This window comes from Oratosquilla oratoria, chromosome 43 (assembly GCF_046742065.1).
Source record: "Oratosquilla oratoria isolate Oo_2021 chromosome 43, ASM4674206v1, whole genome shotgun sequence".
In the NCBI taxonomy this organism is placed as follows: Eukaryota; Metazoa; Arthropoda; class Malacostraca; order Stomatopoda; family Squillidae; genus Oratosquilla; species Oratosquilla oratoria.
Window position 1 is genome coordinate 14,019,965 of NC_134819.1, and position 27,575 is coordinate 14,047,539.

The following is a 27,575-nucleotide window of genomic DNA, read 5'->3' on the forward strand; positions in this document are numbered from 1 at the left end:
TCTTGAATAGAAACAAATTAGTGGTACATGATCTTCCTTGTCTGAATCCAAATTGCCATGGGTTCAGTACATTATTCTCCTCCAGATTTTTGTCCATCTATCTTTGATGATTCTCTCACAAATTTTAACTACTGTACTCGTTATGGACACCGGTCTATAATTTGTTGGGTCTTCCTTATTTCCCCCTTTATATATCGGCACTATATTGGCATTTTTCCAGTCTCCCAGTAGTTTTCCTTCTTTGAGTGAGCATTCAATTACAGTGAGTCCTCCTTATATGGTAATTCTTTATCCGCTAAATTCACAGTTATGGTATTTGGTAATTATTACCCTTGATTCTATTTACAGTAAGAAAAATTCACAGATACGGTATCCGCTCATGTTTTGAAGAGGAAAGAGCAGGGAGAAGGTACGTCTGTAATATATCCTATTATTACATGTTATAATGGGTTCTGTAATTTCAATTTGTGGTAAGGTTTTCAGGAATGCATATGTACCATATAATGAGGACTTACAGTATTTTGTATATTTTTCCTGTTAGTTCGTCTATACATTCCTTCAGTATCCATTTTGCAACTCCATCTGGGCCATGTGATTTGTTAATGTCAAGCTTTAGTATTTGATTCTTTATTTCATTTTGAGTAATATTTAATTTCTTCAATGGTGGAAATCTTACTTCAATTCTTTGATAACCGTTTTGTAGATTTTTTCCTCTTTGGTGAATACAGATTTGAAATGTTTGTTCATAATATCTGCCATTTCTATATCTTCTGTGTATTCTCTATTACCTTGACATAATTTGTGTATTTCCTGTTTATTTTTTAGCTTGCCATTTACATATCTATAAAACAGTTTGGGTTGATCTTTACATTTATCTATTATGGCCTTCCATAATTTCTCTTTTCTTCTCTACATAATTTTACATATTCATTTCTTAGTTTGGTGTATATTTTCCATTTCTCAGTTTTTTTCCTTTTTCCAGGCTTTATCTCTTCTGTAATTTGCCTCACTGCACTTTTCATTATACCAGGAATTTATATACAGATGCTCCTCAACTTACGTTTTAGTTACGTACCGAAAGGCCGAACGTAAGTTGAAAATGAACGTAAGTTGTTACTGTACTATACATCCGTAAATTCTATTACCGTATCTTATAAAACACCCCTAAATCATTAATTATACACATAACATTGTAAAATAATAACATTAATTTCAATTAAATTAAATTCAAGCAACATAAATTGAGATGGTGAAGAAGGAGGGGGAGGAGGATGAGGTTAGACATTATCAGTTTATCATTTGTGAAATGTAAACAATGGATGCAGCGTCATGCGCAAGTATCGTTTGAACTACAGAGAGCGCGCTAAACTAAAAAAATCACTCATTTTTTTTTTTTTTTTTACAGTTAGTTCAAACGTAAAATCGAAAAAATGTAAAACGAATGAACGTAAGTAGAGGAGCGTCTGTATACCCTTTCATGTTTTTCTCTAGGTACATACTTATCCATACATACATATACCAACGGCTTTTCCCCCTTACCTTCCAAACTGTCCATTTCTCTTCCACCTTTGTTTCTTCATTATCAATTTTTTTTCCAATTTGCTTCTCAAAAGAATTTTGTAAGTTTCTCAAAATCTGTTTTGTTGTACATTAGTCTTCCTTTTCTGTGTTTTTCATTTCTATATTTGCTTCTTCATTTAATTCTAGTTCCATTAGTATGTGATCACTTTTTCCAATTGGAGTCTTGTATTCGATTTTATCCACAATTTTGGGTTCTGATGTGAATATCAAATCCAATCTTGAGGGTTCATTGTTATTTCTATATCTGGTGTTTTCCTTGACCCATTGCGTCAATGTGTAATCAATGGTCATTTCCAGTAATATGTTTCCCTTGTGGTCTTCTTCACCTTTCACAGTCATCTCTTCCCAACATATTTCTTTCAAGTTAAAAGCACCCATAATTACCAGATTTCCTTCTTTCTTTAGTATTTCATTTAGTGGTTTTCTTGTGTCTTCCAGCATTTTAGAGTGTTCACTTTCATTCCATGCGTGAGTTTTGGGTGGGACATAAATCACTGCATACTTTCTATTTTTCATATCTCTATCCTCAGCTCTTATCATAATCAATTCCACACTGTTTTCTCCTTCTGTAATTTTTGTCACATTTAGGCCTTTCTTGGTTAGTAACATCACTCCTCCACCCTGCTTTCTTTCTCTATTTCTGTACCAACAATTCTATAATCCTTGTCCTACACTATTTGGCAGTAATGATCCTTTCAATTTTGTCTCCACAATCCCCATTATATCTGGCTTTTCTTGTTCTAGATAGTCATTCAATTCATCAATTCCTGATATCAATCCGTCTATGTTGGTATATGTTATCTTTAATTTTTTCCTTTTCTTCTTTCTCCTGCATTTCCTTTTCTCTTAAGTACCATTTCCTCAGTCTCAAGTCCATCACTCTCCTAAAAAACTCCTTCCTTTCTTTTTCTGTTCTGATTATGTGATTTCTGGTTTAACCATCATGGATTTGACTTGAGTTTGGGCCTCTCAAAAACTCTTCATATTCAAACCTGTGCAGTCTTGACTGGAATTTGGGCATGGGGAACCATATGTGAGAGCTGAGTAATGCACCTTTATACCTGCTGGATGGCAACACCACTGTTTGGTATGCCCAAAGCTATCTATCCATTTTATACCAAAAGATTCTTCCCCCTTATAAAGGATGTAGCCAGCCAAGACATGCACCCACCCCCACCTATCCCACACCTATTTGTTCCCCTTCATAGCTCGCTGTGGATGAAGGGCCATCCCTGGCCCCCAACACTTAACCAACCCTTGCCCACTGCCCAGATCAAAAGCAATGCAGTAAGACACAGCACATCCAAAGCATGGCCCAACAGCCTAAGTTGATTCACCCTCACTTGCTTCATGCCCAAATGCTGGCAATTTAAGCAGGAACATGGGCATTGATTGTACTTTCTTACACCATCTCTCAGTTATCCTGGCTGAGATAGGATGGGAGCTGTGGATGAGTGAAGGTATGAGTGTGAGGATTGTGATATTTGCATCATACACTGTTCTTTTACCTACAGTAGACAGAGGAACCAATGATATGTACCTACTAGTGGTAGTCCTCCATGATGGATGACAGAGATTCATCTTCTTACAGCCATTTTCAAAACCCATAAACCCCCCCTCACCTCCATCTCCAGGTGCAAGTCTCTGGGCTAGACCAAAGATCTCTCTATCAATTTATTTCCTCTGCTCTTTCACATAAAATGAGCACACAACTGACAATTGGTCCCCTCCTATTACTATAAGCCAGGGACAGACACAGTCTCACACTAACACAACAGAGACAACAGTCCAAAATTTCTTGTCAAACATAGTTATGGGAGGACTTGAGAATCATTACTATATCCCATGTAAAATGGGTCTATGTCAAAGCATACACCTACCCTACCCTATTCTAAACAATTATCATTACTACAGTAGACTGGTTATTGGGCCCAATCCAGCCCCTCAGGACCACACCTCCTCATGGAGGTGGGGATGGGTCAACACATTTACAACTGGGAAGCACTGGGGTCTTCTTCACTGGAGTATCCTTCTCCAATTTGTTTGGTGGTGATGCCACTTGCTAACACTATTCAAGCACCTACAACAATCTTCCACTGGCACAACACAATATATCCATATAAAAGCACATTTACACCTAGAGCACAAGACAAACACCCCAAGACTGACCACCTAACACCTCCATCAAAACTTTCCAGACATCAGCCCCACAGAAAAATTCCTCTCAAGAGAAGCAAAATCCACACTAGTATGACTACATTCAGGTAATTATCCAGCACTACGACAATACCAACACAGAATAGGCATGAGCACAGAGGCAAACTAACCCAGATGCAACCAACACCCTAAGGTTACTGAGCACCTCTTCTTATACTGCCCCACTTTAGCTATACCCAGACAGCAACACATTTCACCCTTGACTGACTCATGGGCTACTCTGGTGCCTGTTGCCAGTTACCTGTGAGCCATGGATCTCCTGCAAGACACCTGGAGCAACAGAAGACTGATTATTTTTCATTCTAAAGAATTTATCTATAAGTTCTGATTCCCTGTAATTGTGGCCTAAGAGAGAAATTAGGTAAAATAAGAATTCTAAGTAAGCAATATCACATATATTTGGTATATATATATTTAACTGAACTACACATCATAGAAAGGAAGACTATATTAGTTTTAACCAAACAATGTAATGCTTACACTTTAACTTATGATGATTATGGCCAGCAGAAATAGAGAAACAATTATACTATGTACAGATTGGTTACCTGAAGTCTGCATGAGAGACCAGGGGCAACCAATTGATTGACAGATTGCTTTCATGACTATATTTACAACAATAGATAGAGCCAACTTGTATGAGAATTCTAACATGTAGAAAACTAGATCTGTGAAGGCTGCAACAGGCATGACTATGTAAATAACAAAGAACCCTAAAATACAGTTGACCATACACCTTTAAATGGGGTCTAATACTTTATGATTATATTTATGCAGTAGCCTAAAGCATTTTAAATTTGTATTTATATCCAATCTTTAAACAACCCTGATAATTATCTTTAAACAACCCTGACACAGTTATGTTACATCACTAATCAAATAAAGTCCTGAACAGTATCAACTTAAAAATGCAATTGGTGAAAATAAACTATGCATTAACTCTTAGAGCATTTGGTAGTACTGACATGAACACTAGGCACCATCATTAAGGCATACAAGGGCATATTGGCAAAGCTTGGACTACCTCCACCAAACATACACATACAACTCCTTTATTCTCAGCTCAAAGTTTCATTCCTTGGCTCCTAGTGACCATCGCATGGACAGTGATTGTCTGACTTACCAAGGCATGGGTGAAGTCGGCATGAGCTCTGCCACCATTTTCCTTCAGTCTCCATTTTAGAACATCTTTCAGCTTTCCAGAAAATACATTGCCATACATGACATGGGCATAAATCCCCATCTCTTGTGGGGATTTTTTTTCTTAAAGCAAAAGCATGAAATATTACCTAACACTATTTATACAGTGGTGAATCCATTTGATGAGGGGTGCATTAAGCAGCTGGACAGTGTTTGAACATCAAAGACTAAGGCAGATTTAACAAATATCTTCTTCAATTAAAATTATACATTTGGCAATGAGAACACCTACTCCATCTAAAGAGCACAACTATAAAAAATTCTATCAAAATACATTAGCAACAATAACAGTCATCTTCGGCAATGATTCAAGCACTAAACATTGCCATACTACTGCTAAAAAATTTAGAGGTATTGACTTTGTGCTCTTAAATTCTAATATTATGCCTCTGTCTATCAAATATGTTTTGTATATGTATAAAAAAGTACATATGAATTTATAAATGTATTTGCATATGAGTACATGTAAATACCCATTGATATAACTATATATCAAAATCATGTTAACTTATCTTTATATTCATATATACTTAAATATACATCACCAGCTATACTATTTGTGCACTTCAAAATTATTGAGCATTAAGTTTCATTTAGACCCAACCACCTGTTAGTTTGTGGAAAAGTTCATCATTAAGATTTTGGTTGGCATCCTTAGCACGCATTGACAAGAAGATGTAGCCACCAATGAATTCATGCACCACCTGTAAATAACAAATACAAATTTTAATTAAAGATCCTCCATAAGGATGCGCTGTTTTAGCTCTCTCTGGAGGTGGGGTGAGTTCATGATGATAAAACAGAATAAAGTTTTTGCAAGTAAAAAATTCTTTAACAGGTAAATGGTCCATTCAGAAAACAAATATCTTCCATGTTGCTGATATAAATACATTATATCATCATTTAATGGAGATTAGTCCCCAATCATAAAAGAACATCACTTTGCAAAGAGATGTCACTAAAGTCAGTCCCTTGAATACTAAGTGCATGAAACTTATGAGGTTAAATAAATAAATAAATAATAAATTTAATAGATATGTACCTCTGACTTAGCTACCTCCCTATAAAGCTCTTGGTATATATATATATATATATATACATATAGAAATAAATATATCAATTACCTTGCAGTCAGCTGTAAGACATGAGAATACAACATTTTCCTCCTCAAACTGAATCATCATGTGCCGTGTTTCCCAGTTCACATTCCAAGCCTGGGGGGGGAAGAGGAAATCATTGATTAAATTGATCTGTTGCCCCAGGTCTCTCTCACAGGAATCCCAAGTTTCGTTAATGTAAAGTACATCATCATGCAACTAAGATGAAAGGGAAACAAATGGGTGACAGATGAGAGTTGCATGGGTGGGAGAGGGTGCATGCCTTGCCTGGCTAACTCCCTTATAAAGAGAAATAAGCATTTGGGATAGATTGATAGCAAATAATTCTAAAATTCTTTTAATTCTTTATTTAAGAGTGTAAGACATATGTGAAAGCCAAGAATCAGTAGAATAAATGGTCTGAAGTGAATGTGGGCCTATATCAGGGTTGGGTGATGCTACCATCTACAGCAAGGCCAGCCCACTTAATTTACATGGCAACCCTCCCTCCTCATCCCCTCATGCCAAACACAAAAAAGATGAGAAGAAATCCCTTCTCCACTTACATCTATCCCCTACCTTCTCCCTTTCCTGTTCATAGCACCTTTCACACCATCCATCTATCTCCCTTTCAATTTTTCCCTCAAGTTTGCTCCCTCCACCTTTGTTCTTTTACATCTTATTTATACAGTAAAAAAGTATTTGGCACCCTCAATGCAACTCACCTTCATTGTGTTATAGCGCCATGTCTTGATATGGTCCCCAGTCTTCGGGTCCATGCGCATTATTCGGTTAAATGCAACCCCTAGGAGCTCCTCATGCTGCAAAAAAAATCCATGTACATTATCTATCACTTACATTACATAGTTTTCAAAACTAAACAAAGCAGTTGAAGTACAAGAAATCCAGTTTGACTAACTATACTGGCCATACCTTGTGCCCCATATGCTTGACAAGAAAGAGTGCAATTCCATACTCTGGGAGGGACTGCCAAGCACGGATGAACTGCATCTTTGCATCCACGAGAGAGAGATCCTTCACATTGGCATGAGCCTCTAGAATTCTGGTCACAGCCTGAAATTTTCATCCAGTTAAAGCACCCTTGCAAAAAAATCTAAATACCTACATGCATACACCAAAAAACTATGAATATTAGGATAGAATAAATCAATATTAAATGTGGTGTATGGTAATCACTTAAAACAAAAGAAGAAAGATATGTTCCTATTTAGTTTCAATTGCTTATTCTTTAACTTTAAAAGAACATGGTAACTAATCTAGTACTTACAATATTTAATTTCATCAACAACTTCATGAACACAACAATTCTTTTGTCAACCAACACAATGCACACAAGTGCAAACCACCATAAGCAAACAAAAAAGAAAGCCAAAAAGAAACAACTGGGAGAGGGTAAGCAGACAAAACATATGTGTTCTGTACAGTGAAGAGACTAAATCATTTTACCTATGACAAAATTTTCTATGGGAAAACAAAAGATTTCAGGACACAAATTTGGATTTACATTTACTAAAGGTCTGGTACAAAGAATTGATACATATTGAGCACAACCACTGTCAACAATATCTATGCTATGCAAAATACCTTCAGCAAAAGATATACGAAAAAGTGTGAAAAAAAAAAATGAATAATAATAATAATAATACATACATATACCAGACTTTTTCCCCTTAAAAGGAAGAGCCAAAGTCAGAGGGCATAATTCCACTCCCACCCATTTCATCCCCACCCACTCTACTCCCATTCACCACCCCTCCTCCCCCTTTTCTCAGTTCCCTGTGGACAACAGGTCACCCCTGCATCTCACCCACTGCCCTGGGTTAGAAGTAATGCAGCAAGATACAGCACATCCACAGCAAGACCATTTCATTTAATCAGTGACACTATCTTCTCCATCTCCTCATACAGGAAAATAGAACATGGGGAGAAATCCCCTCAGGCTGTGTAAAAATATCATTCACACATAACCACTCCCCAACCACCCCTATCCCCCACCCACTCCCTTCGAAGCACCACAGCATCATCCATACACAACCATTCTCCACTCACCCCTATCCCCCACCTTCTCCCCTCTTCCCTTAACAGACATCCCCTCCTCCCAAATGCCCCCCTCACCTAATCTATCCATCTCATCCCCAGTCACCTCCACCTGTTCACTCTATCCACCCCACCTTCCACAATCTTTCTTCACTCATTCCCTTCATGTGTCCAAACCACCCCAACATTCTTTCATCAACCCTATTTCCCAACTCCCTTTCCACCTCCACTCTCTTGCTCACCTCCTTGTTTCTCACTCTATCCAACCTAGTAACCCCCACCATACTTCCCTGACATTTCACCTCAAACACATTTAAACTCCTCTCTCACATTCCATGCTTCTGCTCCACACAGTGCCGTCAACACAATTACCCCTAAAAAGAATATAAAGAAAATTTAGCAAATCCAGAGAGCAGCCATGATAATGGCCCTAACACTTTCAGAACTGTCATACGAGGAGACTGGCTAAATTGAAATTACCGACTTTGGAACAAAGAAGAGAAAGAGGCGACTTGCTGACCATTTACAGAATCATGAAAGGCACAGAAGTCCTTGATAGAGAGGACTTACTAAATTGGGATAAGAGAAATACAAGAGGACATGAAAAGAAACTCAAAAAGGATAGTTATTGAAGAGACATTAAAAGAAAAAGGAGAAAAAAAAAAAATCCACACAGAGTGGTGATATGAAACAAACTGGATAAAACAATAGTGTGTGCAAAACTATACACAAATTTAAGTTCAAACTAGACACTGCAAGATACAAAGACTGGACACCACAAGCATAGCTCCCCTTCCTGTAAGATACAACTAGGTAAATACACAATCTCCTCTCAGTGTCCACTCCCAAATGTCTATTCCTCATTACACTTTTCAATCCTCCAAGGCACTCACTTGCTTCTCTCAATCTACATTCTACCTCTACCTCCACTCCTCCCCCTCCCACCACATGCACCCCCAAGTATCTGAAGCCATCCACTTTCTCCAGCCTCTCTCCCTCAACACTCACTTCCAACCTTCTGCCATCCTCTCCCCCTGCACATCTCACCATCCTATATCTACCACACTCACCCTCAACTTCCTTTGCACACATTCCCAAACTCTGTCACTAACTTCTGTAATCCCTATTAATAATAATAGTAATAACAAAATATTCAGGATTTCTTTACAAGCATTCTTTGCATATCTCATTAATTCTAAAATCAAATCTGGTTCTTCCAATCAATTCAAATCTGCTAAGTTACACCAATACATGAACCCCATTGGACAGTCTAGGGAACAACAATAACAACAACTAATTACTGAAAATGTCCAAAAGGAAATTAAAGACACTAATACAAATCAAACTAGTTCAGTATTCATTTTCTTTCTTTAACCCGTAAACTGCGACATATATCATATGTTGAACAGTATGTAACTGTGACATGCATCAAGTGATATGAAGGCTTTTCTTAAAATTGGTGGTCTATACTTCACTCCAATATGTCTTAAAATGAAGTCTGTCAACTCAGGGTGAATGAGTACACACACTATACCTACCTGCCCATGCATCCTTTGTTCTACTCAGACATCATGGAAGGGACAGGTCAACCACCTCCATGTGACCCACAACCCTCTACTTCTCATGGTGCAAGACATACGATACATACACACACATATATATATATATATATATATATATATATATATATATATATATATATATATATATATATATATATATATATATATATATAATATATATATATATATATATATATATATATATATATATATATATATCATCTCTCCATCTGCACCTTTCCCTTTTCTTCTCTACTTGATTCGACTCCTCTTCCTCTCTTAATTTCTTTTCAAAACAAAACATCTTTTTATTACTTTCAAAATTTTCTGTCATACTCTTACCCCATTTCACATCTGCTCTCCTCTTTGCCTCCTTTACCTTTTGCTTTACTTCTCTTTTCTTTTCTTTGTACCTCTCATATGACTCCCTTGTCCTATTTTGTAACCAATCTGTGAAAGCTCGCTTCTTCTCTTCTACAACCTTCTTTGTTTCCTCATCCCACCATTCACTACCCTTCCTTCGATTTCCTCCTGTCCTTCTTGTTCCACACACCATCCCTGCACACTTTGTGACTCCCTCCTTGAACCATCCCCATTCCTCCTCCACACCTAGCTCTACTCTATCCTTCACTCCCTCCCACTCCTCCCTCAGCTTCTTCTTATACTCCTTCTCCTTTTCATTTAAAGAGTTCACTCTAAGCACCTCCCTACCTTTTGTCCCTTTCCTCTTTCTCCATCTATCCTCCACTCTCAACTTACCTTCCACCAAAAAATGATCTGATATTCCCCCACCCTCTCCCCTTAGCACATGTACATCCTTAACTCTTCCTATCATAATCCTATTTACCACTACATAATCCATCAACACTCTATCTACCACCCTTCCATCCACCACCCTTTCCCATTGTGTACTTATGCTTGACTTTCTTCCGAAACACTGTATTTGCTATCATCAACTCTCTAGATACATTTCCACCATCAACTCTCCACTACGATTCTTTCCTGGAACTCCACATTTCCCAACCAATCCATCAATTGGACCATTTCCCACCCTAGCATTAAAGTCTCCTAGTACTATTACATTGACATTTCTCCCTAAATCCTCTATGCACTCATTTAAATCTATCCAAAAGGCCTCCCTTTCTTCTACACTCTTCTCACTGCCAGGCCCATATGCACTTACAAAGATCCACATCTCCTTTCCCAATTTCACCTTCATCCACATTATCCTTGAGGAATCCTCCTTCCACTCCACTACACGTTTACCTATCTCTTCACTTACTAGAATAGCTACCCCTTCCCTCCCTCGCCCTCTCTTCACTCCTGATAACCTCCCACTTACACTCCCAAACTTACACAGGAAGGGGAAGATGGGCAGAATATTTTAGGGAGTTGCTAAATGTGAAGGAGGATAGGGAGGGAAAGATAGTTGCAGTGGGAAATGCTAAGAAAATGACCGTGATGAGTGAGGAAAATGGAGGAGAAATAAGGAAGGATGAAGTGAAGGCAGTTGTTAAGATGATGAAAGCAGGTAAGGCACCTGGTCTGGATGGATGCCATGCAGAATGTCTAAAAAAAAGAGGTACAGTGATGGTGGACTGGCTGGTGAGGTTATCTAATGTTTGCTGGAGAGAGGGTAGAGTGCTGGAGGACTGGAGGAGTGCCTGTATAGTTCCACTTTACAAGGGAAAAGGGGACAAATGTGAATGTAGTAGTTTCAGAGGGAAAAGCTTGTAAGTGTAGTTGGGAAGGCTTATGGAAGGATCTTGATTGAGAGGGTTAGGAGAGGAACAGAGGGAGTAATTGGTGAGGAACAGTGTGGATTTAGGATGGGTAGAGGTTGTATACATCAGATCTTTGTGGTAAGACAAATATGTAAAAAAGCTATAGGAAAGGGGAAGGATGTTTTTTGGGTTTTTATGGATCTGGAAAAGGCTTACGATAGGGTAGACAGAAAGGCACTGTGGGAGGTTATGCAGATATATGGGATAGGAGGAAAGCTTCTAGGAGCTGTCAAGAGTTTTTATGAGGGTAGTAGAGCATGTGTCAGGATTAGAAATGGAGAGAGTAAGTGGTTCGAGGTAAAGGTGGGACTTCGTCAAGGATGCGTTATGTCGACCTGGCTGTTCAACTTATACATGGATGGGGTAGTGCAAGAGGTAAATGCAAGGGTAGTGGGTCAGGGATTGGAGATGGTTAAAGAAAATGGAGAAAAGTGGGAGGTGAGCCAGCTGTTGTTTGTGGACGACACTGCGCTTGTGGCAGGATCGGAGGAGGGATTGAGAAAGTTGGTGACAGAGTTTGGGAGAGTATGTGATAGAAGAAAGCTAAAGATAAATGTGGGTAAAAGTAAGTGATGAGATGTACAAGGGGTGAAAGTGGCAGCAGACTGGAAGTGAGCATTAAGGTTGAGAGACTGGAGGAAGTGGATAGTTTTAGATACTTGGGTGCAAATGTGGCAGGAAAAGGTGGAGTGAATGTGGAGGTAGAATATAGATTGAGAGAAGCATCAAGTGATATGAAGGCTTTTCTTAAAATGCCTTGGTGGATTGAAGAGTGTAATGAGGAATAGACATTTGGGAATGGATGCCAAGAGGAGAGTATGAAGGAGTGGTGTGCCAACAGCACTGTATGGGGCAGAAGCATGGAACATAAGAGAGGAAGAGAGAAGGAGTTTGAATGTGTTTGAGATGAGGTGTCTGAGAAATATTATGGGGGTTACTAGGCTATGAGGAGGTGAGGAGGAGGTGAGGAGGAGAACGGTGGTGGAAAGGGAGTTGGGAGATAGGGTTGATGAAAAAGTATTAGGATGGTTTGGACACATGGAAAGAATGAGTGAAGAAAGACTAGTAAAAGAGGTATGGAAGGCAGAGGTGGAGGGAGTGAATATGAGGGGACGTCCTAGGATGAGGTGGATGGATGGGGTGAAGGGGGCTTTGGGGAAAAGGGGAATGTCTGTTGAGGAAGGATGGGAGAGGACAGAAGACAGGGGTGAATGGAGAATGGTTGTATATGGATGATGTTGTGATGCATGAGGTGGAATGGGCAGGGGGATGGGGGGTGAGGTAGTATGTGTGAGCAAAATTTGACGCAGCCCGAAGGGATTTCTCCCCATCTTCTCCTTTTATGCATGGGGGGACGGAGAGGGGGGGGGTCGCAGATTTAATGAAGTGGCCTTGCTGTGGATGTGCTGTGTCTTTCAACACTGCTTCTGACCCAGGGCAGTGGACAAGGTGCAGGGATGACCCGTCAACCAGGAGGTGCTAAGATGAGAGGGAGGGTGGAGGGGTGTGGAGTGTATTCAGGGATGGAATGGGTGGGAATGATATTATGCCTTTTCATTTTTGGCTATCTCCCTTGTAAGGGGGAAAAAGCCTTGGTATATGTATGTATGTATGTATATATATATGTATATATATATATATATATATATATATATATTTGAATAGAATCGCTAATGATGACGATGTCAATCACATAATTCCGACAGTTGTCCCCCGAGGTTGAAGAATTTTATAGCCTCAGTAGTGTGGTTGGTAGAAGCATAGACTTGCTAACGTACAAGTCCTGGGTTCGAGTCCGGGGACAACTGTCGGAATTATGTGATATATATATATATATATACCAACGGCTTTTTCCCCTTTACAAGGGAGACAGCCAAAACCGAAGGCATAAAATCCACTCCCACCCATTCCATCTCCACATACTCCACTCCTATTCATCCTCCTCCCTCCCTCTTATCTTGGCTCCTCCTGGATAATGGGTCACCCCTGTATCTCGCCCACTGCCCTCGGTTGGAAGCAATGTAGCAAGACACAGCACATCCACAGCAAGGCTGCTTCATTTAATTGGCGACCCCCAACTCTGTCCCCTCATGCACAAAAAGAGAAGATGGGGAGAAATCCTTTCAGGCTGCATCAAAATATCATTCACACATACTACCTCACCCCCATCTCCTACCCACTCCCATGCATCACAGCATCATCCATACACAACCATTTTCCACTCACCCCTATCTTCTGTCTTCTCCCTTCCTTCCTCATGACATTTCCCAATGCCCCTTTTACTCCATCCATTCATCTCATCCTTGGTCGCCTCCTCATCTTCACTCTTTCCACACCTCTACTAATCTTTCTTCACTCATTTTTTCCATATGTCCAAACCATCCCAATACTCTTTCATCAACACTATCTCCCCACTCCCTTTCCACCCCAGCTCTCCTCACCTCCTCGTTTCTCACTCTATCCAGCCTAGTAACCCTTACCATACTTCTCAGGTATTTCATGTCAATCACATTTACACTCTTCCTCTCTTATGTTCCATGTTTCTGCCCCATACAGTGCTGTTGGGACAATCACTCCTTCATACAATCTCCTCTTAGCATCCATTCCCAAATGTCTATTCTTCATTACACTTTTTAATCCACCAAGGCATTTACTCGCTTCTCTCAATCTACATTCTACCTCCACCTCCACTCCACCCTTTCCTGCCACATTCGCACCCAAGTATCTAAAACTATCCACTTCCTCCAGTCACTCTCCCTTAGTGCTGGCAGCACAATCAACCCTTCATACAATCTCCTCTTAGCATTCATTCCCAAAGGTCTCTTGTTACACTTTTCAATGCCCCAAGGCATTTACTTGCTTCTCTCAATCTACATTCTACCTCCACCTCCACTAATCCCTTTCCCAGCACATTTGCACCCAAGTATCTAAAGCTATCCACATCTTCCAGTCTCCCTTAATACTCACTTCCAATTTGCTGCCACATTCTTTCCTTGTACATCTAATCACCTTACTTTTACCCACATTTATCTGTCACTTAGTTAATCCCTTCTCTGATCCTGCCACAAGTGCAGTGTTGTCAGCAAACAACAACTGGCATATCTCCCATTTTTCTCCATTTTCTTTAACCATCTCCAATCCCCAGCCCATTACCCTTGCGTTTACCTCTTGCACCACCCTATCCATGCATAAATTGAACAGCCAAGGCAACATAACGCATCCCTATCCAAATCCTACCTTTACCTAAAACCACTCACTCTCTCCATTTCTAATTCTAACACAGGCTCTCCTACTTTAATAATAACTCTTGACTGCTCTTAACAGCTTTCTTCCTATCCCATATATCTACAATTCCTCCCACAGTGCCTTCCTGTCTACCCATAAAGGCCTAAAAATACATCTTTACCTTTTCCTAAAGCTTTCTCATATATCTGCCTTACCACAAAAATCTGATCCATGCAACCCCTACCTATCCTAATTCCACACTCTTCCTTACCAATTACTCCCTCTGTTCCTCTCAATCAAAACTCTCCCTTAAGCCTTCCCAACTACACTCAACAAATTGATCCCTCTGAAACTACTACATTCACACTTGTCCCCATTTCCCTTGTAAATTGGAACTATACAGCCACCCCTTCAGTACTCCACCCTCTTTTAGACAAACATTAACCTCACCAGCCAGTTCACCATCATTGTACCTCCCTTTATTAGACTCTATGCATGACACCTATCTACCCCAGGTGCCTGACCTGCTCTTATAATTCTAATGACTGCTTTCATCTCATCTTTCCTTATTTCTCCTCCATTTTTCTCATTCACTACTGTCATTTTCTTAGCACTTCCCACTGCAACTACCTTTCCTTCCCAACTCTCCTTCATATTTAGCAACTTCCTAAAATAATCTAACCATCTTCCTCTTACTGCTGTTTTTCCATTGTCATTTCTCCATCTGCACCTTTTACCTTTCCTTCTCTACTTGATTTGTCTCCTCTTCCTCTCTTAATTTCCTTCCAAAACATTTTTATTACTTTCAGAATTTTCTGTCATACTCTTACCCCATTTCACATCTGCTCTCCTCTTTGCCTCCTTTATTTTATGCTTTACTTCTCTTCTCTTTATACCTCTCATATAATTCTCTCATCCTATTTTGTAACCAATCTGTGAATGCTAATTTCTTCTCTTCCACAACCTTCTTTGCTTCATCCTCCCACCACTCACTACCCTTCTTTCTGTTTCCTCCTGTCTTCCTTTTTCCACACACCAACTTTGCACATCTTGTGATTCCCTCCTTGAACCATCCCCATTCCTCCTCCACTCCTAGCTCTATTCTATCCTTCACGCCTTCCCACTCCTCTCTCAGCCTCTTGTACTCCTTTTCTTTCTTATTTAAGCAATTTACTCTGAGCACCTCCCTACATTCTGTCCTTTTCCTCTTTTTTCTATCTATCCTTCACTCTCAACTTACCTTCCACCAAAAAACTATATGATATTCCACCATTCTTTCCTCTTAGAACATGTACATCCAAAACTCTTCCTACTCTTCTCCTGGTTACCACTATGTAGTCCATTAAAGTCCACCCTTCCATCCACCACCCTCTCCCATGTGTGCTTATGCTTGACTTTCTTCCTAAACACTGTATTTGCTATCATCAACTCTCTAGACACATCTCTACCATCAACTCTCCACTACAATTTTTTCCTGGAACTCCACACTTCCCAACAACTCCATCTATTGGTTTATTGTCTACTCTAGCATTAAGATCTCCCAATACCACTACATTGACATTTCTCCCTAAACCCTCTACACTCTTCTCACTAGCAGGTACATATACACTTACAAAAACCTACATCTCCCTTCCCATTTTCACCTTCATCCACATTAACTTTGAAGAAACCTCTTTCCAATCCACCATACATTTACCTATCTCTTCACTTACTAATATAGCCACCCCCTCTCTCCCTCATCCTCTCTTCACTCCTGACACCCTCCTAACTATACTTCCAAACTCAAACTAGCCCCTCCTTTCAACTTTGTTTCACTCAATGTCAGCACAGCCATCTTTCTTCTCATACACATACTGCATATCTCCCTTTTACTCTCATCTGTACCACATTCATGCACATTAAAAGACCCAAACCTTAGGGTTCCAGTTGGAAAACTCCCAGACTCTCTTATGCTTTTGTTTCTTTTAGAAATGTCCCTTCTGGGACTACAGAGAATAGGATGCCTAGTCCTATCCTCCATCCTGTTTTAGTTGCCTTTTACAACTCAAGTGGGAAATCTCAGTGGCAGCATTTTTTCTCCCCTACCATAAGGTTTGGCAAAAATGGAAAAGTATATTCAGAGAAGTGGTATAGGACAGTATTACACATGAGGTGACAGCATAACAGAGGGACTGTTGCAGTATAAAGTATAAGACGGGGTATTAGCTGCATGTTATTGTGGCAAAGTAGCATGCAGTTGATACTTTAGGGTCTACATGGGGCACCCCTACAGACCAGAGCCACACATCATTTTTGTCTGTGATAGAGGAAGACACTGTTCATATGGAAATGATGACACTTTTATTATACTACAATTGTCCCTCTGATATGCTGTCCCCCAACCCCTTGTTACTGTCCTGTACCATTTCTCTGAATATTCATTTCCTTTTTTTGCCTACCCTGTGGTTGGGGGGATAGAATGCTGCCACCAAGTCTTCCCACTTAAATCATAAAAGGCGACAAAAAACGGGACGGGGGTTAGGACTGGGAATCCTGCTACCTGTGGCCCCACAAGGGACATTCCTTAAAAAAAAAAAAAAAAAAATCCAACTAGTACCCTAAGGTTTGGGTCTTTTAATGTGCATGGATGTGGTACAGATGAGAGTAAAAAGGAAGAGATAGGCAGTATGTTTGTGAGAAGAAAGATGGATGTGCTGGCTTTGAGTGAAACTAAATTGAAAGGGAGGGGCGAGTGTGAATTTGGGAGTGTAGTTGGGAGGTTCTCAGGAGTGAAGACAGGATGAGGGCAAGAAGGGGTGGCTATACTAGTAAGTGAAGAGATAGGTAAGCATGTAGTGGAATGGAAGGAGGTTTCTTCGAGGTTGATGTGGATGAAGGTGAAGCTGGGAAGGGAGATGTATTTACCTAGTTGTATTATACGGGAAGGGAGCTATGCTCATAGTGACCCGTCTTTGTATCTTTCAGCATCAAGATGCATGCTACTGAGTAGTTTTTAACCTCACAATAGTATGCAACCAATACCCCACACAGAGTATTTTGTCAGCCTTGTAGGCACCAAGTCCAGGCTAGAAGTGTTGTCCCCAGGCATACGCCCCCCCCTCCTCCATGCGAGGGCCCTGACCTCAAACAATTGCACATTATGGGTATGACAGACAAAACCCTATTGTGCAGTTACTGGGTAAAACATTCCCTTGAAACATTGCTTAAAAAAATCCCTATCTTATGTGGAGAGACTGAAAAGGTTGGTGGAAGTTTGAAAGGGCATGTGAAAGGAGGAAGCTGAGAATAAATGTGGTCAAAAGTGAGATGATGAGGTGTACAAGTACTGACAATGGTGGTAGATTGGAGGTAAATTTGAAGGGTGTGAAGCTGGAGGAAGTGGGGTCATTTATGGCAGTGAATGGAGGTGTGGAGGCAGAGGTGAATTACAGGGTAAAGGAGGTAATGAAAAGTGTTATGAGAAATAGTTATCTGTGGATGAATGCAAAGAGAAGGTTGTATGAGGGAGTGGTTGTGCCCACAGCACTGTATGGAGCCAAGACTTGGAAGATGAGCAATATTGAAAGGAGGAACATATTGGAGAGGAAGTGTTTGAGAGAGATGGTAGGTATATCAAGGATGGATTTAGTGACAAATATGTTGGTGAGGCAGAGAGTAAGGTTGTAATGAGAGCTGCTTGATAGGACAGATCAAAGAATGCTGTGATGATTTGGAGATATGGAAAGAATGAATGAGGAAAGACTAGCAAAAATAGCGGAGAAAGCAGATCTAGGTGGAATGAACATCATGAGGAAACCATGAATGAAATTGATGAATGCAAGAAGAATATCTGGTGACCAAGGACAAAAGTGAATGGAGAATGGTTAAATATTGATGAAGAAATGGCAAGACCTGAAGGGATGTTTTTCTTATCTTAAATTTTATGAGTGGATGAGGGGGAGGAGGAAAGGGGAGTCACTGTGATACCTATGACTCCAGCAGTGTGGCAGGGGCAGGGATAACCCTTCATCCACAGGGTGCTATGATGTGAGAGGTGATGAATGGGTTTTGGATAGACTCATCCATTCCCCTTAGAAGAGGGAAAAGTTTCTTTGTATGTATGAGTCACTACTCTATGACCCAGCTGTACATTTAATGACAAATGTAGCTGCACATCCTTTGAATATCAAATATTACTCATAATTTCTTATGCACACATTTATATGGCTTGAAGTTTGAAAAGTTAGATACTTTTTATGCCTATTACATATATAATGTGCAACATTTGAATCATGTTTATTGTTTTCATTATATAGGATGAGTATTTCCACATTACTTTTTTCCCTCTATTACCCCTTACCCAACTCTTAAAAGCAAGGATTAATAACAGCAAGTGAAATATCTATGAAAAAAGTGGAAAAAATATCCTCTTAATAAAATCTACTCTCTTCATCTTTACTAGCTTCTTATCCTATTCACATGGATTGGGTTCAAACTTCTTGGATGAATATTCTTTTCTGTATCACAGAATAATCTTAATTAGCGCATTTAACTTTGATTTTATGTGTATCACTTATGACCTATAAAGAGTAAACCAGGTTCCACAAAATATTCTAAATGGGACAAGGTCATGAAAACCCACTTCAGGTCATTTAATGTCTAAGTTCATTCATCTAAAAACCACTGCAGAACAAAGTGGAAAAAGACAGTACAGAGAGGGTAAAAACTGTTAAGCAAAGCCCAATAGAAAAGATATAAAATATGAGCCCACCATGATCCTTAAAAACATTTCATTACAAACAGGTGACCACAAAAAAGTATGTTTAGACTGACCCTTTTCTACTCAGAATAAATCAAAACCCTCAACAGCAAAGCCAAACAGTTGTAGCTGAAGGCTTTGTACAAATGCTGGGTTGGACTGCCACTTTGAGTGTATTGGACAAAGGGTTCCAATAAAAGTGAGGTGGTACACACATATTAGCATAGGTGAACTTAGGGTCAAAATGGGTGATGCTTTGAATGGCACAGGCAAAGGTGCAACTATCAACCCAAGATTACCGAATATTCAGGAACTGGCCCAGCACACCAGCCAGTCTGAAGAGAAGGCATAGCATACACATGGCTTGAGATAAAAGAAGAGCTATCTAGTCATTATGTATAATAGATATTGATATATATATACATATATATATATATACAGGATGAAAACTAAACAAGATATCCACACAGGCACTCCATATTTAGGTACACAAGTACATGGACAACAATTTCAGTGATGAGTAAATAAAGATACAAGTATGAAAAGACAGGTTTTGTGTGGACATCTGTTGGAGGATAAGCTCTACTTTTCTATATGCAATAGTTGATAAAGCTGTACACTTTCATTAATTCAGGGATGTTTAATAACCATGTTCTTAATCTGAAATGTCAGCTACAGACACACTTTTCAATACACAACAGAATTTGACGGCGTGTTATCAAGTCATAAACATCCCCCAATTTTTTACTATTGCTAACTACAGAGAATCTACATAATCAAATTTGCCAAGATCTGTTTATATATATTTTTTTTTACCACAGATGGTCCTGGGATGCATGAGCCTGTCTGCATTTAGATAAACATGTTCTGGATTAGTCTCAGTGCCAAATGCAAGCTGATCTAACTATAACAATAAAGTATTTCATATATATCATACTACATGAATCTATTTTCATATTAATAAAGTATAAATCCAAATTATGTGCAAAAAAAAAAATTCATACATGGAACACATCATATCTTTCTTATCACCTTTCCTTTTATATTGTTTGAACTCAACATTTCTTCGTACATGTTATAGAAGTTCAGAACAATCATAGGGTTACTTGGTGGTGACCCTGTAAAGTGAACATCTTTGCCACTCATCTTCAAAATTCATTAACACCCTCACCTCCATCTGGAGGTGTAGCCCCTAATGACTTCACTTTGGGCCCAAGATCTGTCTATCATCTTCAATTATATTTCCTCCATCTTTTCAAAAAAGGAGATCTGACAACTGGTGACAGCTCCCCTCTTCCTACTACTAGAAGCCATTGACAGAGAGTCCTATACTGATAATCAAACCTTAGTTTTTGTATGGCCTAATTTTCATACAATTTGGTTTTCGATGACATGCATTCATGACTCAGTTTGCCTTTGTTTCTTGTTGAGTGAACATACAAAACATTTAGTGATAGTCCACTGTTTTAAGTGCTTGTTTATTGAGTGCAACTGCTAAAAAAGCCAACATGGGGGCAAAATAGTTTCGAGTGGCAGCCCTTTGATAAAGAAGGTGAGAAACATGATAGAATTCAAGAAAGAATGCATAGCAAAGTATAAAAGCAGCATACATGTGGCTAATCCTGCTACAAGATAAGGGAAGTCAGCAGCAACGATCAGTACAATCCTGGCAAAGAAGAAAGAAATAAAGGAAGCTGATATAGCAAAAGGGGTAAATGTGCTAACAAAATAGAGATCCCAAATAATTGAAGATGTTGAGAAGTTGTTGGTGATGGTGTGGATCAATGAAAAAGAGTTAGTGGGAGATAATGTTTTGGAAGTGATAATTTGTGAAAAGGCAAGGCTATTGCTTGCGGATCTCACAAAGAAAATGCCTGGAATAAGTGTTGCTGTTAGTGAATTTAAGGCCACCACAGGCTGGTTCAACAAATTCAAGAAGCAAATTGGCATACACAGTCTGGACACAATGATAGTGTGTGCAAAAACCATACACAAATTTGAGATACACAGGAGGGACACCACAAGCATAGCTCCCCTTCCTATAAGATACAACTAGGTAAATACAGTCTGGTAGGGCATGGCAAGGCTGCAAATTTGGACAAACATGGGGCCAAAAAATTTGTTGGTGAATTCAAAGAGTATGTAGAGGCTGAAGGATTCCTTCCCCAACAAGTCTTCGATTGTGACAAAACAGGCAGGAAAAATCATCACCAGGACACCAGGACACAAGCCTATGAAGAATAGGCTAACTCTTTTGTTTTGTGGTAATGCTAGTGTAGGTTTCAATATGAAACCTTTACTGGTGTATCACAAAAATCCCCGAGTTACCAAGAAAAACGAAGTCATCAAGAGTAAATTATGTGTGATGTGGAAGGTTAACAATAAGGCATGGGTCACAAGGCAAATTTTCATTGATTGGGCCAATGAAATGTTTGGCCTGAGTGTGAAGAAATACCTCTTGGAAAATCAATTTCCACTCAAGTGCCTCCTGGTAATGGACAATGCTCCTGTTCATCCTCCAGGCTTGGAAGACTAACTGTTGGAGTAGTTTAGTTTCATTACAGTGAAGCTTTGCCCCCTAATACCAATCCTCTCATCCAGCCCATGGACCAGCAGGTCATTTCAAACTTCAAAAAACTCAACACCAAAGCACTGTTTCAAAGGTGCTTTGAAGTGACCTTGGACAATAAATTGACCCTAAAAGAGTTCTGGAGGAATCACTTGAACACCCTAAACTGTATAAGCAATCATAAAATCAGTTATACATACATATACCAAAGGCTTTTTCCCCTTACAAGGGAGGTAGCCAAACAATAAAAGCATAAAAACCACTCCCATCCATTCCATCAGTTATACCAGTGAATAACACATATTCTTTTGTCTATTACTTCTCTTATCAATGTGTATTTGCCTAGTTGCACTATACAGGAAAGGAGAAACACTTGTTGGGTCCTGTCTCCTATTCTCATACCTAGCCTCAAATTTATGTATACTTCAAATTTAATCTATATCCTTGATTTCCAATTACCATATTTAAATCTGAACTCAAATATTGTTTGAGCTTGGGCTATATCACTTCCTAAGCTATCCAAAGTATTTATGCATCTACATGGAAAACTATATTTCATCACATCCTTTAAGGCCTGTCCAGATGAGTGGGCCTAATTGGCGGGCATGTCCATTAATGGGCACATTTGACGGGCAAACAGTCAAATTGCCCGAGTACTCATCGAGCGAAATCACTAAGGCAATGCCCAGTAGCTGGAGCTTCAACCCTGCCAGATGCAAGTTAATATCATGAACCCAAAGTAGGCTTCCACTCCCCACCACATCCCACATTTCTTTTTCTTCTTTTCCTTTAAACACAAAGCAATTATCATGGTGTACAATATATTCTTCTTGACAATGCTAGGCGTGCTTGTCCTACCGGACTCCACATGATACTGGCATCATCAAGCATGGCCAGCCATTCATCAAATCAGTTGTGTGGACAACATTCACAGGCAGGCCTGGCAAAATTTGCCTGCCAACCACGCTGCCCATCGGACATGCCCAATTGTCTGGACACAGCTTTAGACATGTGTTTTTTCTTAATTTACTCCCATGTCTTCTTAAAGCCCTCCCATCTTCAATCAAGAGATCTCTGCCGTCAATACAATCTATCCCTTTTAGTGATCTGAATACTTTAATCATATCACCCCTTCCTTTTTGATCTTTCAAAACTGGCAGACCCCACTAATGCTTTTAGTCTTTCCTCATGTGGTTTATTTGGCAGGCTGGGGACCAGTTTGGTTCCTACCCTTTCTATTATCTCGATTTTGCTTATATCTTTCACTATGTGTATTGGCTCCTGTCTCCTATTCTCTAATTTTCTAACATACCTAAACTCAAATTCATGTATGGTTCCAACTTCATCTATATCTTTGATTTTCAATTATCATATTTAGATTTGAACTTGTGTATTGTGTGTATATTTACCTAGTTGTATCTTATGGGAAGGGGAGTTATGCTCATGATGTCCTGTCTTTGTATCTTGCAGTGTCTAGTTTGCTCTTAAATTCATTTATGGTTTTTGCACATTCAGTGAGACTTCTCATTAACGGATGTTAATTAGCTGCGTTTGCGGTGTTTTCGCTGTGTTTTCGGTGTTTTGGAGTGGTTTTTGGGTGGCATAGTGATTGCACGCACTAAACAACAGCACCAAAAACACCGAAAACACAGCGAAAACACCACAAACACAGCTAATTAACGTCCGTTAATGAGAGGTCTCACTACTATTGTTTTGTCCAACTTGTTCCAGATGTCTACCACTCTGTGTGGAAAACTGGTTTTATGCAGGTCTCTTCTATAACTATCCTTTTTGAGTTTTTTATCATGTCCTCTTGTGTTTCTCTTGTTCCAATTTAGTAAGTCCTCTCTATCAAGGACTTCTGTGCCTTTCATGATTCTGTAGATGGTCAGTAGGTCACCTCTTTCTCTTCTTTGTTCCAAAGTCGGTAATTTCAATTTAGCCAGTCTCTCCTCATATGACACATTTGCAAGTGCTGGGGTCATTTTAATGGTTGCTCTCTGGATTCTTTCATTTTCTTTATATTCTTTTTGGTACTGAGTGACCACAGTGTCACAGCATACTCCAGTCTATGCCTTATTAGTGTGACTAATATTTCTTTAACCATTTCTTCATCTAAATAGGTAAAAGCCACCTTTATTGATCTAAGCAGGTTGTAGGATTCTCCAACAATTTTGTTTATTTGTTTATCAGAGGACAAGTCATTTGAGGTAATTACTCCCAGGTCTTTTTCAGGTCCCACTTTCTTCACTTCCTTTGTTCCAATTGCATTTTGTCCTGATATTCTTTTTTTTTTTTTTTTTTTTTTTTTACTTTTTCCAAACTCCATTATGCTACATTTCTTAATGCTGAAGTCTACTTCCCACTTCTGACTCCATTTCCAAACCTTGTTTAGGTCTCTCTGTAGTGTGTATTTACCTCGTCTACCTAGTTGTATTATACGGGAAGGGAGCTATGCTTGTAGTGACCCATCTTCATATCTTTCAGCATCTACTTTGTTCTTAAATTCTTGTATAGTTTTTGCACATTCTGTTGCCTCATCCAATTTGTTCCAGACACCTACCACTCTGTGTGGGAAACTATTCTTTTTCTTGTATACTACATAACTGTAGTATATAGGAAAGAAGCAACATTCATTGGGTCCCATCTCCATTTCTCTAATGTTATAATATACCCAGACTCAAATTCATGTACAGTCCCAACTTAATCTATGTCTCTGATTTCCAATTATCATATTTAGATTTGAACTCGTGTATTGTTTGAGGTTGGGCTATATCACCTTCTAAGCTATTCCACTTATTTATGCATCTATGTGGAAAACTGTATTTCTTCACATCCTTTAGACATGTGGTCTTTCTTAATTTACTTCCATGAGTTCTTAAATTTCTCCCATCTTTAATCAGATCTTTTCTGTCAAGGAAATATATCCCTTTTAGTGACCTGAATATTGTAATCATATCATCCCTTTCTCTTCAACCTTTCAAAGTTGGCAGACCCAGTACTTTTAGTCTTTCCTCACAAGGTTTATCTGCCAGGCTTCAGTTAGATGAAGAGTCAATAAATACACAATTATATTTCCCCTACACTAAAGCAAATTCATTATATAAAAATAAACTTCACAGTAATCAATATTCTCCCTCTAGTCCTATAATTGTATATATCAACTTACCTTGCCCTTAATCCGTCGTACAAATCTTGGAGCCATGTAATGCTCTGGTTGGATTTCCAGACTTTCAGGATTGATTACTGGTGCAGGTGCTGGGTGCTGCATTGACAAGAAAGCAGTGATGGACTTGACTTCACCATCATATGAAGAATCTGCCAATGACTTTCCCTTGGAAGCCAATCTCAATGCTGCCATCCAACGAGCATACTGATCCTCCTGTAAATTATGTTTTCAGAAGCATTCATTAACATATTTTTACTGAATAGTCATAGTACATGTATGTACTATGACACTCTTTTCTCCATAAAAATGAATGCCAATTCTCTCACATCAAGGGATATCTTGCCAAGAGTTCCTAGATATTCATGTAAGTAGATCAAGTAGGCCTTACCTTACTACATCTGATAAGGTATTCTGTCATACCATCAGCTGCTGGCACCTCCAACTTGATGCCATATCGCTGCTGTGAAATAACCACATCTGGTGTTACTTCACATCCACGCAAGTTGATCACCTCCACTGGGTCTCCACCAGTATCTTCCGAGCTCTTGTACATTCGAAGTGTTAGGTCACGACATGTAAACCAATATGGCTTGAAGCCCTTCAAGGTAAAGCGTCGAGGTCTGGGAGGAAGGGAATAATGTTTAACATACGGAATGCAAGACATCAAAATTTTTGTGTGGTACAGATGAGAGTAAAAGGGAAGGGAAGAGAAGCATTAAGTGAAACTAAATTGAAAGGAGGGGGTGATTTTGAGTTTGGGAGTGTAATGGGAAGGGTGTCAGGAGTGAGAAGAGAACAAGGAAGGGAAGGGGTGACTACTAGTTTGTGAGGAGGTAGGTAAGAGTGGTAGAGTGGAAAGAGGTTTCTTTAAGGTTAATGTGAAGGTGAAACTAGGAAGATGTGGGTCTTTGTTAGTACATATAGGCCTGGTAGTGAGAAGAGTGTAGAGGAAAAGTGGGCTTTTTGGGTAGATTTAAATGAGTGCATAGAGAGTTTTAGTAGGAATGTCAATGTAGTGGTATTGGGAGATCTCAATGCTTGGGCAGGGATAAACCAATAGTTGTTGGGAAATGTGTAGTACCAAGTAAAAATCATAACAGGGAGTTAATGGTGGAGATGTGTTCAGAGAGTTAATGACAGCTATAGTGTTTAGGAAGAAAGTCAAGCATATGTACACATGGGAGAGGGTGGTGGATGGAAGTGTGGTTGATGAGGCATTAACCCCTTCGATACGATAACGTCTACGTAGGCGTCATGAGGAGCAAGTGGGTATGTGAGGATGCCGATGTCGGCGTCTTGATTATATATATTGTAATACTGATGACCCACTTTCGGAGAAGAATAAGCGAAGATATAGAGATCTGTATATTTCGATCACTTACTGTGATCCTCTTCGGCAGATATAAGTTACAAAGTACAGAACAATATGTATTTATAGTAAAGCAGTGAGGTAACATGAGGGGACGAGGCTCAGGTCAACACGCCCGGCACGCATGCTCGCATCTTGGTGGCTCAGGTCACATGACCGGCGTTTCAGTGAAAAATCAACTAACAAAATTAGGATACCCGCCGTGGTTTTTACAAAAAGCTCTCAGCAAGGCCAAAATTAGTTTTCACAAAACAGATTCCCATTCCGCCATGAATCATCATTGGGATAATAGAAGCATAAAATTGCCTTTTAACAAATCCATCCATGAATTGTCTCACATGTTACCAAAGGAAAAGGTAAATTTTATCTTCCATTATCCTAATAATTTGTTCAGTAAAGTTGTCAATATACATCACAGATCCAAGAGTAATACAACTCCTGGAGTTTATAAATTACCTTGTTTAGATTGCAATGATGTATATTGGGGACAGACGGGTCGAGATCTCAATACCAGGGTTAAGGAGCACAAGAACTCTGTTAAATACGGACAGGAAAATTCCGCAGTATTTCAGCACGTCGCCAATAAAAACCACCGAATAAATTGGGACGATGCTGAAATAATTTATAAATCCAAATGTAGTTTCAGAAGAAAAATAGTAGAATCCTCCTTAATAAACAATTTCCCAAATTATAACATTTCCCATGGTCAATGGTCACCAGACTGTATTTCTTCTTTTGCCATAAATAAAATGTTACCATCAACATTAACGGTGGACAAAACTCACCAAGGCCCATGCAACGCCGGTCATGTGACCTGAGCCACCAAGATGCGAGCATGCGTGCCGGGCGTGTTGACCTGAGCCTCGTCCCCTCATGTTACCTCACTGCTTTACTATAAATACATATTGTTCTGTACTTTGTAACTTATATCTGCCGAAGAGGATCACAGTAAGTGATCGAAATATACAGATCTCTATATCTTCGCTTATTCTTCTCCGAAAGTGGG

At 39.4% G+C, this 27,575-nt stretch overlaps 1 protein-coding gene across 16 annotated transcripts in view; it reads right to left on the reverse strand.

The window, feature by feature from the left end:
• Positions 1 to 4,178: 4,178 nt before the first annotated feature.
• The window catches only part of Fit1 (Fermitin 1), a 262,377-nt gene continuing 238,980 nt past the window's right edge, over positions 4,179 to 27,575 (reverse strand). For 13 of the 16 annotated variants that reach the window (XM_076180055.1, XM_076180056.1, XM_076180062.1 and 10 more), the window contains 7 exons: positions 25,589 to 25,820; positions 25,201 to 25,413; positions 19,762 to 19,797; positions 7,029 to 7,169; positions 6,821 to 6,916; positions 6,123 to 6,212; positions 4,179 to 5,702 (listed from right to left, as the gene is read on the reverse strand). In XM_076180055.1, coding sequence (XP_076036170.1) covers positions 5,592 to 5,702; positions 6,123 to 6,212; positions 6,821 to 6,916; positions 7,029 to 7,169; positions 19,762 to 19,797; positions 25,201 to 25,413; positions 25,589 to 25,820 — 919 coding nt within the window. In that variant the 3' untranslated portion in view covers positions 4,179 to 5,591. Of the gene's footprint in view, positions 5,703 to 6,122; positions 6,213 to 6,820; positions 6,917 to 7,028; positions 7,170 to 19,761; positions 19,798 to 20,278; positions 20,309 to 25,200; positions 25,414 to 25,588; positions 25,821 to 27,575 lie in introns of all 16 variants that reach the window. The other 3 variants (XM_076180065.1, XM_076180054.1, XM_076180053.1) reach the window with 2 other exon arrangements.